This window comes from Ovis aries, chromosome 3 (genome assembly GCF_016772045.2).
Source record: "Ovis aries strain OAR_USU_Benz2616 breed Rambouillet chromosome 3, ARS-UI_Ramb_v3.0, whole genome shotgun sequence".
Taxonomy (NCBI): Eukaryota; Metazoa; Chordata; class Mammalia; order Artiodactyla; family Bovidae; genus Ovis; species Ovis aries.
This window is the reverse complement of record NC_056056.1, coordinates 187,666,608-187,680,577: the sequence shown is the minus strand read 5'-3', so window position 1 is coordinate 187,680,577 and position 13,970 is coordinate 187,666,608. Positions and strand designations below refer to the sequence as shown.

The 13,970-nt window shown below is 36.2% G+C and overlaps 1 protein-coding gene across 2 annotated transcripts in view; it reads left to right on the top strand.

The window, feature by feature from the left end:
* Nucleotides 1–13,970, top strand: part of MRPS35 (mitochondrial ribosomal protein S35) — a 47,036-nt gene that overhangs the window by 24,612 nt on the left and 8,454 nt on the right. For both annotated transcript variants that reach the window (XM_012175114.4, XM_042247351.1), the window contains exons 6-7: nucleotides 3,113–3,222; nucleotides 4,933–5,002. In XM_012175114.4, the coding sequence (XP_012030504.2) occupies nucleotides 3,113–3,222; nucleotides 4,933–5,002 (180 nt within the window). The remainder of the gene's footprint in view (nucleotides 1–3,112; nucleotides 3,223–4,932; nucleotides 5,003–13,970) is intronic.

The following is a 13,970-nucleotide window of genomic DNA, read 5'->3' as shown; positions in this document are numbered from 1 at the left end:
TAGGAAACTTAGATTCTAATTCATGTTTTGGGGTTTAGTTTTTGTGGGCCTTAGTCTTAAGTACTAGAATATGCTCCTTGTCGCATGCCACCACACCACACCTTCCGCCATCCCTTATACCCCCGCCTGACTCCTGGCTGCCCTTCCGAACTAGTTTCAGTCCATCTGCTGATAGCTGAGGCTCAGAGGCAGTGTCCAGACTGGTATTGTGGTCTAAGGGTAGAAGCAGGTGAAACAGTGAGACTAAAATGTATAGACCAGCATGATTTAATGTAATATTGTGAAGATAATCAACTATTGTAAAATATTATTTAGAGATACTCAGATTTTTAAATTCAGGGAAGGAAGAGTTGGTATCATGTTTTTTGATAAGTCATAGAAGTAGTTCAGAATTTAAAGTAACATATTTGTGTAGGATTTTACTTTAAAAGTGCTTTCTTCTATTTAATCTCACTTACTCCTGACAAAACTTCTGTGAATTCTTTCTGTTTTATAAATGAGGAAACAGACAGGAAGATCACCTGATTTGTTTAAAGTCACTTATCTGTTAAGAGATAAGAGAAGGAGAAGACAATGGCACCCCACTCCAGTACTCTTGCCTGGAAAATCCCATGGACAGAGGAGCCTGGTAGGCTGCAGTCCATGTGGTCGCTACTAGTCGGACACGACTGAGCGACTTCACTTTCACTTTTCACTTTCCTGCATTGGAGAAGGAAATGGCAACCCACTCCAGTGTTCTTGCCTGGAGAATCCCAGGGACGGGGGAGCCTGGTGGGCTGCCATCTATGGAGTCACACAGAGTCGGACACGACTGAAGCGACTTAGCAGTAGCAGCATCTGTTAAGTGGAAATCTAGACATGAAGTCCAGTTCTTGGCTTATGTGTTAATGCCATTGTTCTTTAACTAATTGCATATTCTTGTAAATAGAGAAACTATTTCACACATTTAGATCTCTTTCAATTTATGTCATTCTAAGTGGACATTTGAAGATATACACCCTACTGCAACCACCTCTGATTTGGAAGGTCAGCATGGTTTGGAGCATAATGTTAATAGTTTAATACTGACCCTTTAAGATATAGTAACTTGTAAAAAAAAAAGGTCTAAGGATTCTTTTGAATTTTGGAAAAAGAATGACAAATAAATGTCAGTCAACTTCAAAGTAAGAGTTTTAGTCCAGGTTAAAGACTACAATTTTGCAGTGCCTTTGAGTGCTAGTAGGTGGCGGGAGTGTACCACATAGCTGCTTCTGCAGTATTTATGAGTTTCTGGCATAAGACCCTATATAACTTTTGACCATTAAAATGTTCATGTGAACATGAGTTTTAAAGCAGTTGTCACAGTAATGATCAGCATTGCTGCCAATTTTTGTTTTTGACTTTTTCACATAAGAAACTAGAAACACAAATTTTTTTAATGGTAAATTCTAAAAATTATTGTTAAATATCTTGATTTTTATTGAACGAGTTTTAAAAGGGAAAAATCACTACGTTCTCAATACCTGAATGTAAAATCTGTTTCTTTCTCTGTACTATATCTGTATGGATGCATATATTTTCATAATATTAATCACAATGTGGGTATATTTTTGGTTTTCTTACAGGTAATTCTCAATAATGCTAGTGATCAGAGTCATCATAAAACTAATATTTTATCCCTCAGACTAGTAACCTGATTGTTGACATAAATTCTTTTCAGAAGACTAGTAATTTCGCATTACCTACACCATATGGTCATCCTCTGGAATTAATATTTAATTTGTCATTGTTCTTACTAACAGTCTTTGCATTCATATTTATTTATTTCCTATTTTCTCTAATCCAAATAAAAAAATTCACTGTGTTTAAAAAAGAAACAGCATATCCTCCCTTTTTAAAATGTATGATTTCGTTTAGCTGATACATGTTGCGTGCTTTTTAGGTGCGAGGTCACTGCCAGGAACAAGACGGACATTGTTCTTACTCTCAGGAGTTTGTGACCTAGTGGGAAAAATGGGAAAATAAATAAGCTCTTATGCTACAGTTGTCTTGAGAGAAATGCTGGGTTATTGAAGCTAGAAAGAAGAAATATGTGGGATTTCAAAATCTTATTTAGCCTTTTACTCCATATAGTTTTAATTCTTGCATATGCTCAATGCTCTCCATGTAAAGATAATCTTTAGTTTACCTCACTTGACTATATTCTAGCCTGTAACCCGTTTTCCTGGATCCAGCCTGTTTATCACTGGATAATACCTTTCAGCCAAGGCCATAATTCTGTGCAAATTAAAAAGTACGCTCATTTAGCCCAGCATTTCCCAAAGTATGTTTTAAGAAAGACTAAGTTCATGAATTATCCCTTGAAAAGTGGAATCACAAGTTGAATAAATTTGAAAATTATTACATCACCGTCCTGCATTTTGAAATTTCAGAATGCTCTTTAACATTTTTCTTTGTCTAAGAAATCCTGCCATGAAGAACCCAATTTAATTCAGCATTTCCTAAATAGATTCAATAGCGAGAGCCATTTTAATGAAGTAAATTATTTTAAAATTCTTCTTAGCAGCTTGTGGGACTAGCATTTTGAGAGATGTTGAACCAAATCATTTCAAATGTTTTGACCCCTCATGGTGCTTTATTCTGACTTCCTTGAGATATCTGCGGCTCTTAAAATAAATGCCCCTAAACTGTTGCAGTGATATCGGTCTCATACTTGCATGGTAGGAGTCCTTAAAGCCTGTATATTTCATCCATGTATTTTTATTTTTTTATTAAAAAAATTTTTTTTCATCTATTTATTTTTAAAAACAGCTTTACTAACACTTATTGAGTTGAATTCTACTAGTTACTGCTTCTCATAAGCACTGTAATTTCATCCAAGAGACATGTCATTGATTCTTTTAGGAAAGGTACTTATGCCCAGAACGTTCAAAGAACTCCCAGTTTGCTCCTTTTTTTTTTCCCCCCGTGAATAAGATCAGGCTTCATGATACTTGTGAATTGATAACTCTGTATACAAAGGAGTTTGAAAAGGTTTCTTTTTTAATGTTAGTATAGATGATATTGCCACTGGTTTTTTTTTTTTAATTTAAAGTATATAATTTTTTTCAAAATTTTTTCATGTATTTTTAAGGTTAAACTTTCCAGTTTAAATTTGGATGATCATGCAAAGAAGAAACTTATTAAACTAGTGGGAGACCGATACTGCAAGAGCACAGATGTGCTTACCATCAAGACAGACAGGTAAAGAATAGTTCAGTGTATCATCACATGTGTTGCTTTGTTGTCCTTCAGTCCCCTGGCAGGCCTGATATTAACCTGTTAGGTCAGAGGCGTTGTCTCACTCATATTTTAATATCCTCACACTAGCCTCCTATTGATGTGATCTTTGTGTTCAAGGAGAGGCTTGTGTAGCTGAGTTACATTATTGTTATTTTTAATATATTTGTGCATGTAAAACTCAGGGAAGATGTTAGAAGGAAACGAAGTATAATTTGCCAGTGATTAATGCTTAAACAGCTTTCTGCAAAATCAAAGTATAGAAATCTTATATTTCAAAATCAAGATTATTAAATGTGGAAATTTAATGTATCAGGGCACTTTTGTAAATAAGCACAATTTCATTGCTAGCCTCGATGTTTGTAAAAGCAGTATTAAATTTATTGTATATGAATTTATAAATTAGATCATTTAAGGTAAAGCAAGGCTGTTGGTATGTTTTTGCTAAATGATTATTTTGTTTCTAGAATTATACTTTGGTTGTTTCTCAATTATGTCAAAATATAAAGAAAAGCAAATGGCAGATATCCTCTCTCCCGCCTTATCCTAGTTTCAAAGCATTGGGAGGTGTCAGTATCAATTAGGTTTTTTTTAAATTTATTTTTAATTGAATGATAACTGTTTTACAATATTGTGTTGGTTTCTGCCATATATCAGCATGAATCAGCCATATCAGTTAGGTTTTATGTCTTGCTTCTTAGTGGTATAGAGAAGTAGCCTGACATTCAGGCTACTGAATGGGGGGTGGAAAAAGCTCAGGGAGAAATAGATTTGAAATATTAATACATTAATAATATGTTCTTGCTAGCTTCAGAGAACATAAAACAGCACTGTGTTTTTAGTCTTTGCAATTTTTAAAAATACCTTTAAAATGTTACTGTTAAATAAATTTATATTTTTAAAAAGTGTTACTGTTAGAAATTTTTTTAAGTTTCTGATAATGTTGCTTTTTTCCCCTAAGTTTACAGTTGTCAGAGTATAAATATGTTTTACTGTAACAACTGTATAGAAAACTATTAAACCAAATACAGAATAAACAGAGTACAATTGAAGTCAACTGTCATGTGATAGTTTTATTTTATATTGAAAGAAATTAGAAGTAATTACTTCCGTTTCTCTATTACTTTTGTAACCTAAAAGCTAATGCCAGCTCATATTCATGTAGACGTTTATCTAATATTGGGCCATTAGTTCCATTTTAAATATGACAGCATAAAAATACAGCATTGTGTAGTGTAGCTCATTTTTAAAAGAATCAGCTCTGGGGAGATCAGGGTGAACTTCTAGATTACCATCTGTCTCTCTATATTGTTTAAAGAAACGTAGCAGATATGTTCCTGTCATCGCAGACTCGTAGCCCTGAGATCATGAAAGGCGCTTGGGTTTGACACAGTCATATTAAAAATAGTGTAAAGCTATTATCATATGTAAATAACTTTGTTAGTAATGAAAGCGAAGAGATCCTCTAAATAAAAGTAAAAATAGCATCAGTTTTCAATGTCCTCAAGTCATAAAGTGCATAGATAATTCTTATTCCAAGGATAGAATTTTCTTAAGGCAGATAGGGAATTCCTGAATATAAGTTATCTTTTGTATTTAGTATTTGTGTACTTTGCAAATTATTCTGTATATTGAAAGTTTACCATTTTGACTTCTTCCCTCTGTCTTTTAAAGGTGCCCTTTAAAGAGACAGAATTATGATTATGCAATGTATCTACTAACAGTTTTATACCATGAGTCTTGGGTAAGTGACTGTAGAATGAATGTTTAATAATTTTGTCATTCTAATTTGAGAGATGTTAGCCTTTCAAAATAGTCTGTGTATCCAGCATTCAGTTGAGAGTTTAATGAACTGCTGTTTAAGGTAAGGACATGTAAAATGTTTTAAGGTAACTTCTACTGATATTGAAAGTGAGGATCTTGAAATATATTATGCAGTCCATCTCAGGACCTTCAGAAATCAGATGACTAAAATGCCTTAAGTTCAGGTTCTGGCTTAGACTAAAAAAAATGCAAAATTTTTTATTTGTTTGACTTTGGGTGAAAGTTGTCAAAGTTATGGAAGGGAGATCACATCTATATTACTTGAAACTACATAATTCATCCTGTTATCCAAGTAAACTACAAAACAAAGCTCTAAAACTTTATAGAAAGTATGTTAAATGTTTATTAAAATTTTAGTTAACATGTAGTCGTTCATGTGAACTTTTCACTTGTATACATTAGGGGCAGTTAGGGCAATTAATTATTGAAACAGTATAAAAACAGTCTGGTATCTGATTTTACTGAGTTGTATACACATTAGGAAATATACACATAAGGAAGATTTTGCTGTGTGTGAGCATCAACTCATTTCAAGTTGGTAACTAATATATTTAGGTAACTCACAGTTTTATATGTTTTTAAGTGAAAATAATTTTAGATATGTACATAAATTTAATTTTTTGAAGCTTGCCCAACATAGACATGGGACTTATTGCATTTCATGTTAGGAACACATGAAAGAATGGAAGTAGGTGGAGAAAGTCACTCTTTAGATGTTCAAAGGACTTCATATGAAAAAAGAGATCTGCTTTTCATGACTTTTAAGGATACAACAAAGTAGAAACAATAATGATTTATTTACTGAGTGAAAGCTCTGTACAGGATTCATCTGAAGGTGGAGTGGGCTGCTTTAATAGGTAGAAAATGTTTCATCCATTGGTTGCTTATTGCGTGTGTGTGTGTGTGTGTGTGTGTGTGTCACTCAGTCGTGTCAGACTCTGCAAACTGTAGCCCACCAGGCTCTGTCTGTGGGATTCTTCAGTCAAGAATACTGGAGTGGGTTGCTGTTCCCTTCTCCAGGAGTGGTTGCTTAGTGGGGATATAGTAAAAGGAACATACTCTTCAGATGTTAGTTGCATTAGATGGTCTTTGGAGTCTCCTTTCATCTCTGTGTAATTCCGTGAACACATACAGCTACTCTTATTGCAGATTTCACTGATGTTAATCCTAAAACAGCACAAGAGGGTGAGTGAAAAATAATAAAATAAAACTTTGTTGCAAGTTTCGTAAAAGGACAAAAAGTAGCTGGTAGCTCTTTGCTTTTGAGCTGTTCTAATTACAGTTCATCTTGTTTTCTAGTTCCTGGCTTCAGGAACATTATAATAGCAGTTAATCTGTTTCCTGTCAACTGATTTTATAAATACCTTTGGCTTGAGGTAATTAAGTTCCCTTTGAACCAACAGCATGGCTGAATTAGCTTCAGCTCTATGGCTAGCACTTAAAGAGTTAATACCAAACAATAAAAGCTGACCAGGTTTGAGTCTCTTAGTTTGCCAGCAGTCTGTAAAATGAATTTGCCCCAAAGGAAATGACAGGCATAAATAAATTCAGTTAAAGTTGACTTACTGGATTCTTTCTGTGGTTCCATGACATAAAATCCAAACAAATTTGTATTCTGGATTCACGCAAGGAGCTTTTGATCTTAATGCTAATTACTTTGATGGCAGAATAACTACCCACATACAACTGTCCTAAACAGATATAATTAAATAAATCCTATATTAAACTTGGCTCTTGATCCTTTCTAAACAAGTACCATCAGTGAAGAAGCTTTAAGAGAATGCAGATGAGCCGTGAAATTTTGCAGAGCTGGTGGAACAGAATTTTTATTGAATTGAAACTTTTTTTTTCCTTCACCAGCATGGAATTCATACTTGAAATTGATGTTACCACCTGGCATTTAATCAAATATTTAGAGAGCCCCTTTTAATCCATTCCTTTATTTTTAAGGCTAGTTTCAGAGCATTTAATACCTAAAAGCTAAGCTCCATGGAGGTTACCTCTAAGTAGCATTGAGACAAAGTAGTTGGTACTTTTATGTAACATGGTACTGAAACTTCTCCAAAAAGGTATTTGTCAAGACTTCAGTAAAAGGAAGTTACTGTTGTGTGCTATTCAAAACAGTTAACTGTATAGAAGTATCAAAGTAAAACTTGTTGATCTAAAACAATAAAATAGGTTTATTCAGGAACAGCGCAGAATTACAGTTTGGAAAATGTAATTTGTGGTGAACCATAGGTAAGTCCAAGGGGCTTCCCAGGTGGTGCTAGTGATAAAGAACCCGCCTGCCAGGGCAGGAGACTTAAAAGACACGGATTCAATCTCTGGGTTGGGAAAATCCTCTAGAGAAGGAAATGGCAACCCATTCCAGTAATCTTGCCTGGAGAATTCCATGGACAGAAGAGCCTGGTGGTCCATAGGGTCACAAAGAGTTGGACATGACTGAAGTGACTTCACACACACACACACACACACACACACACACGTAAATCCAAAGACAAAGGGAGCATGCTTTTATAGGAAAAGGAGCGAGTTGAGAGGGTCTGTTCTAAATGAAAGTCCTAGGGAGGAAAGTAGGAGTTTTGGGTGGTGGTGACTTCATTTATGGGGCTGAGAGGTTTCTTATTGCCTGGGCTCTTGCTGAGCAAGGAGAAATTCCTCCTTTGGAACTGTAAATTAGATGCACTTTCTGTTTGGGAGGGCACAGTGCTGCTTCCAGTGCGCATGTCAGTGAAGGTCACTGCATGCAAATAATGGAGTGTGAGAATATGTGAGAACTCCCTCTACACGCCATTCCCGACTCTAATTTTAATTGAGGTTTTCTGTATTAATTTTTGTATTTAAAAAGTATAGGCTTCAGGCACAGAGTCTTAGTAATGCTTCAAAGAATGATTATTGCATGCTAAGAAGGTGATGAGAAACAGAAATACATTCAATCATTTATCCTTAAGCAGTTCAAAGAAGGAAAGAGACTTGTAGAAATTTGGGTTAATATTTCAATATTACACATTGTTAGCATAGAAGTGAATTAACTTTTAATCTTTGGAACCATTCAAATTTGAATTTGAATCTCATTTCTTGTTACCTGACTCAGTGGGTAAAGAATCCATCTGTGATGCAGGAGACTTGAGTTCAGTTCTTGAGTTGGGAAGATCCCCTGGAGGAGGGCAAGGCAACCCACTCCAATAGTCTTGCCAGGAGAATCCCATGGACAAGAGGAGCCTGGCAGGTTACCGTTCATGGAGTTAAAAAGAGTCAGACACAGCTGAAGCAACTGAGCACACATGAACCTGTTACCTGTGTAGCCTTGGCCAGCCATTTAGTGTCTGAGGCTCAGATTTCTTTGAGGGGCTTTTGGATGGATCAGGGAGAATTTACGTGAAATGTCTGGTGAATAGTGGGTGCTCATTAAGTGGTGGCTATTAATATTGCTGTTAACTACTAAAATGAAGGACGATGTATCTTAGAATTTCAAATTCATTCATTCCCAGTTTCTGTGTATAGCTCAGATTTAACTTGGCAAAGACTTTATACAGATGAAGTCAGAGCTATGTCCTATTGTATTCGAATTTTTAGAACTTGTATCTGACTCAGGTTCTGACACAACTGATAATAACAAAAGCTTCCTAAATGTTAACTTTGCTGCATGTTCTGTAAACCTTCCACAAGTGATTTGGTTAAGAGATGATTGAATGAAGCATTTTACAATGTGACTTGCACAAAAGATAGACTAAAATACAGACAGAGGGGGAAAGAAAGTAAACACTTGCTTCAGAAATTGTAGAGATCTAAAACTAGATTGAAGGGGTTCTTGAATGATTTTGATACTTACTTACTCAACGTTGCCTTTTAAAATTTGAATTTTGGACTGTCTTATTTGGACTGCATGATAGTCTTGTTGCCAGTCAGAAATGTATCTAGGTTTGTAACAAAGTGGTTCTGAAAAGTCACATAACAAAATGGATAAAAGGGATAATTTTACAAAGAGTTTATTTTTAAAGGGGACTTTATTGTAAGTATTTCTGGTAAAAGGGCTTCCCTGGTGGCTCAGAGGTTAAAGCATCTGCCTGCAGTGTGGGAGACCCTGGTTCGATCCCTGGGTTGGGAAGATCCCCTGGAGAAGGAAATGGCAACCCACTCCAGTATTCTTGACTGGAGAATCCCATGGAAGTAGGAGCCTGGTGGGCTACAGTCCACAGGGTTGCAAAGAGTCAGACACGGCTGAGCTACTTCACTTTCACTTTCACTTTCTGGTAAAAATAATAATGGATCCTTTTGCAGAGCAATAATTGCCATTTAATCTGGTGGTTGATGGATTCATTGTGATCTTTCATGTGTTTTCACGTACATATACATCTCCAGGTTATATTAAAGAGAATGCTTGAACAATATCTGTTTGCTTTTCTTAGCATTCTTCAGTGATTTTGTTCTTGTTTAAAAGTGGTGGGTATCCGTCAGATGATCAAGATGAATGAGCCTCTGCTTTTAAGTAGCTTTATTTCTGGAAGGATTTGGTGGTTAGTATAGTCTGTTTCACCAGGTAAGGGAGGTTGACACATAATGCTGTGAGAGGTGCAGACAAAGATTAACTCACCCTTGAAGCTTCACAGAAGTGGTGACTGGTTTTGGAAGATGAGTAGGAGTGTGCTGTGGAGAAGTGGGTGAAGGACTCTCTAGGTCTGGTGGGTTTAGAGAGCAGGCAGAAGTTTGGTGTGGCCAGGGTGTATGACCAACAGGCAGAGGTAGGAGATGAGACTAGAAAATCATCCTGAGCCAGGCTGTGAGCAGGCTATAGGGCTTATTTAATGAGTGTAGATTTGCATCCAGAGGGGAGTAGTGACTGATGTAGTAGCATTGGTGGGGATGGGGGCGGAGGGGATCCTTCCCGGGTAACTCAGTGGTAAAGAATCCACTTGCCAAGCAGGAGATGTGGCTTTGATCCCTGGGTCAAGAAGATCCCCTGGAGGAGGGCATGGCAACCGACTCCAGGATTCTTACATGGAGAATTCCATGGACAGAGGAACCTGGTGGGCTACAGTCCATGGGGTCAGAAAGAGTTGGACACAGCTGAGTGTGAGCATGCACCATAGCGTTTTACTTGATGTTTGAAAAGGCACCTCTTTCATTGTTGTGGTGTTTATGAAAGAGTAAACCATTTTCACGGCAAATATCAAGTGTGCTTTCAATAAAATGAACTGTTTATTAATTGATGGGCACATGTTTACTAGTTGCCTGTATGCTTGGTGTTGTTTGCTGTGGAGATTAATACCTAAGGAGAAAACTCTATCCTTTGAGGAGTACTAGTGGAAGAAAGTTGGTTTAGGAATAAATACTATAATATTTAACAATAAATATTATAAAAGTGTTATAAAGGTTAATTTACTGTTCAGTTTTTTATTTTTCTCTACTTGTTTATTGTATATCCTTCAGGGCTTTGATAGGCGCTCAAGCAATATGTCAGCTTCCACCACCATACATAGTTAATAAACATTCTTTTCTTTTGATGAGAAACTTTTAAGATCTACTCTCCTAGCAACTTTCAGGTCTTCACTGTGGTTACCAGCAGGCTGTACATTATATTCCTGTGACATATTTATTTTATAACTAGAAGTTTGTACTTTTGATCACCTTCGATCATTTTGCCCACCCCGAGCCTCTGGCAACCAGCAATTATTCTCTGCTTCTGTGAGGTTTTTTGTTGTTGTTTTTCTTTTAGATTCCCACACATAAGTGAGATCTTACAGTATTTGTCTTTGTCTGACTTATTTCACTTAGCATAATGCCCACAGGGTTCATCCATGTTGTCTAAAATGGCAGAATTCCCTTCTTTTTTATGGCTAAATGATAGTCCCTCGCATATCTACACACTACTTACGGCTCAGATAGTAAAGAATCTGCCTGTAATGTGGGAGACCCAAGTTCAATTCAAGAAGAAGGGAATGGCAACCCACTCCAGTGTTCTTGCCTGGAGAATCCCACAGACAGAGGAGCCTGGTGGGCTACAGTCCATGGGATTGCAAAGAGTTGGACACGACTGAGCGACTGTGACTAACTGACGATTCTTTATCCTTTCATCCATTCACAGACACTTAGGTTGTTTCCATGCCTTGGCTATCATAAATAATCCTGCAGTGAACAGGTGCAGATACCTTTTCGGGTTCAAGTTTTCATTTCCTTCAGCTAAATACCCAGAAGTGGAACTGTTAGATCATACAATAGTTCTGCTTTTAGTTTTTTGAGGAATCTTCATACTGTTTTACATCGTGGCCACACCAGTTTACATTCTCACCTACATTTGTTAATGTCTCTTTGGTAATAGCCATTCTAACCGGTTTGTGAGGTGGTACCATTGATTAGTGATGTTAAGCACCTTTGGCCATCTGTATGTCTGCCTTGGAAAAATGTCTGTTCAGATCCTCTGCCTATTTTTTAATCAGATTGTTTCTTTTATTGCTGTTGGGTTGCATGAGTTCTTTATATATTTTGGAAATTAATTCTTTTCAGAAATATTTGTGCCTCTTATTTGTCTGACTACAGTTGCATAAACAGCAAGTTACGCTGCCTTACTATCTTGAGTACAAAAGTTGCCTTAGCCCATGTTCCATGGATTGACAGCTATTGAAACATTGTGTATCCTTTTGGATATCCAAAAACAGACATTTGAAGTGGGTTTTCATCTTGAAAAAGTAAAGTGACAGAGTTACAAATTCATTTTTTAGTAATGTAAAATGTAGCATACTTGTTAGATGTTAGCAATAATTTTTTACTGGTATAGCTTTTTAATGATTTATTAATAATCAACAATCAGTAATTATGCCCAAAGTTTAAGAAATGTCTTTGCAGCAGTTTGAGGTACTTAATTTTCATGGATGTATGATTTGGGCTATATGTTGATCAGGTTTGTTTTTCATTTGACTATGTGTTTTTTTTCCAAATATTTAAAGGAAACATGTTCTAATTCTGTATTATTTTAGAAGTTATCTACAAAATTTATCTATTACAACCTCTTCATTATATAACCTTTATAACTTCTTCATTCCCCTGAGAAAAATTAAGACTTAAAGGAGAGATCAAGTATTTTGCCCGAGGCCACAGAGTTTGTGAACCCAAGAAACTCAGACTTGAACTGCAGTTTCAGAGTTTCACATTCTTTTCATGGTATCATATTACTTAGTTTTATTCAGCTTCCATGGTAATATATTAGGAAACAAAAGAGATGAAATCAAACCTGAACTTTAGCTGCTAGTTCTTAAAACTTACTTTTTAATTGAAAATTTATCTGTCTCCATAACTGATTTTCAGCTGGGGCTTTCATCAAACTCACCTGTCAAGCTTTTCTGAGTTACAGATACTTATATCTTGCAGAGTCAAAATCTCCAGAGAAGAGACCCAGATGTATTTTATTCTAAAGGCTCTGTTACTGAGCTCTTGATTGTGAATAATTTCCCCAGTCTGAATTTTGTTAGTAAAGAAGCTGATTAGAAGGTTTAATATATCTCTTCCAAGACAGTTTTCGGGGACTTCCAGGTGATCTAGTGGTTAAGACTTTGCCTTCCAATGCAGGAGGTATGGTTCAATCCCTGGTCAGGAAGCTTGTGCCATGGCCAAAAAACCAAAACAAGGAATAGAAGCAAAATTGTAACAAACTCAATAGAGATTTTTAAAGTGGTCCACATTAAAAAAAAAAATCTTTAAACAAGAAAAAAAGACAGTTTTTGTACATGTATCTAGTGTTAGCCCTGAGGGTGTGATATGGGCATTAGAATGAAAGGGGCAAGAAAAAGGAAGGATTTGTGTATCATACATACATAGATTTTTTTTTTTTCCACTTAATGTGGTAGGCAGTAGGCAGCTGTTCTTGAGTAGGATGATGATACAGTAAAGTGATACGTCTCATATCTCTTTGCCTTCAGGCAAGACTTCATTTTATATCTGATGCCCAGAAGCCTATTATATACTTAAAGGCCATTAAGAAAAATTTCCATCCAATGGCTGAAGTCGTGAAACTTGAAAGTTATACTTTTTTCTTTAAAGTTATACTTTTTTCTTCCCTCCCTATCTCCCCTGATAAATCACCAGATCTTTTCAGTTCTAGGTTTTAAACATCTGTTAAAACTATTTTCTCTTCTTTATTCTTACTGCTATTATCCTGTATGGGTCTTTGTCATTTTTTATCAGAATAACTATAATAGCCTTATTGATTTTCCTGTCTTATCCATCTTCCATATTGCTATTAAGTAATTGTTCTAAAAAACAAATCTGTTATATCCCTTTATAAAATCCTTCAGTGGTTTCCCATTATGTGGGATAAAATCTAAACTCCTTAGTACGTCTATTTACAGCAGTTTACCACTTCATTAAGAGCCTCTTGATGAAAGTGAAAGAGGAGAGTGAAAAAGTTGGCTTAAAGCTCAACATTCAGAAAACTAAGATCATGGCATCTGGTCCCATCATTTCATGGCAAATAGATGGGGAAACATGAGAGACTTTATTTTTTGGGCTCCAAAATCACTGCAGATGGTGACTGAAGCCATGAAATTAAAAGACGCTTGCTCCTTGGAAGAAAAGTTATGACCAACCTAGACAGCATATTAAAAAACAGAGATATTACTTTGCCAACAAAGGTCCGTCTAGTCAAAGCTGTGGTTTTTCCAATGGTCATGTTTGGATGTGAGAGTTGGACTATAAAGAAAGCTAAGTGCCCAAGAAGTGATGCTTTTGAACTGTGGTGCTGAAGAAAACTCTTGAGAGTCCCTTGGACAGCAAGGAGATCCAGCCAGTCCATCCTAAAGGAAGTCAATCCTGAATATGCATTGGAAGGACTGATGCTGAAGCTGAAACTCCGATACTCTGACCACCTGATGGTGAAGACCTGACTCATTTGAAAA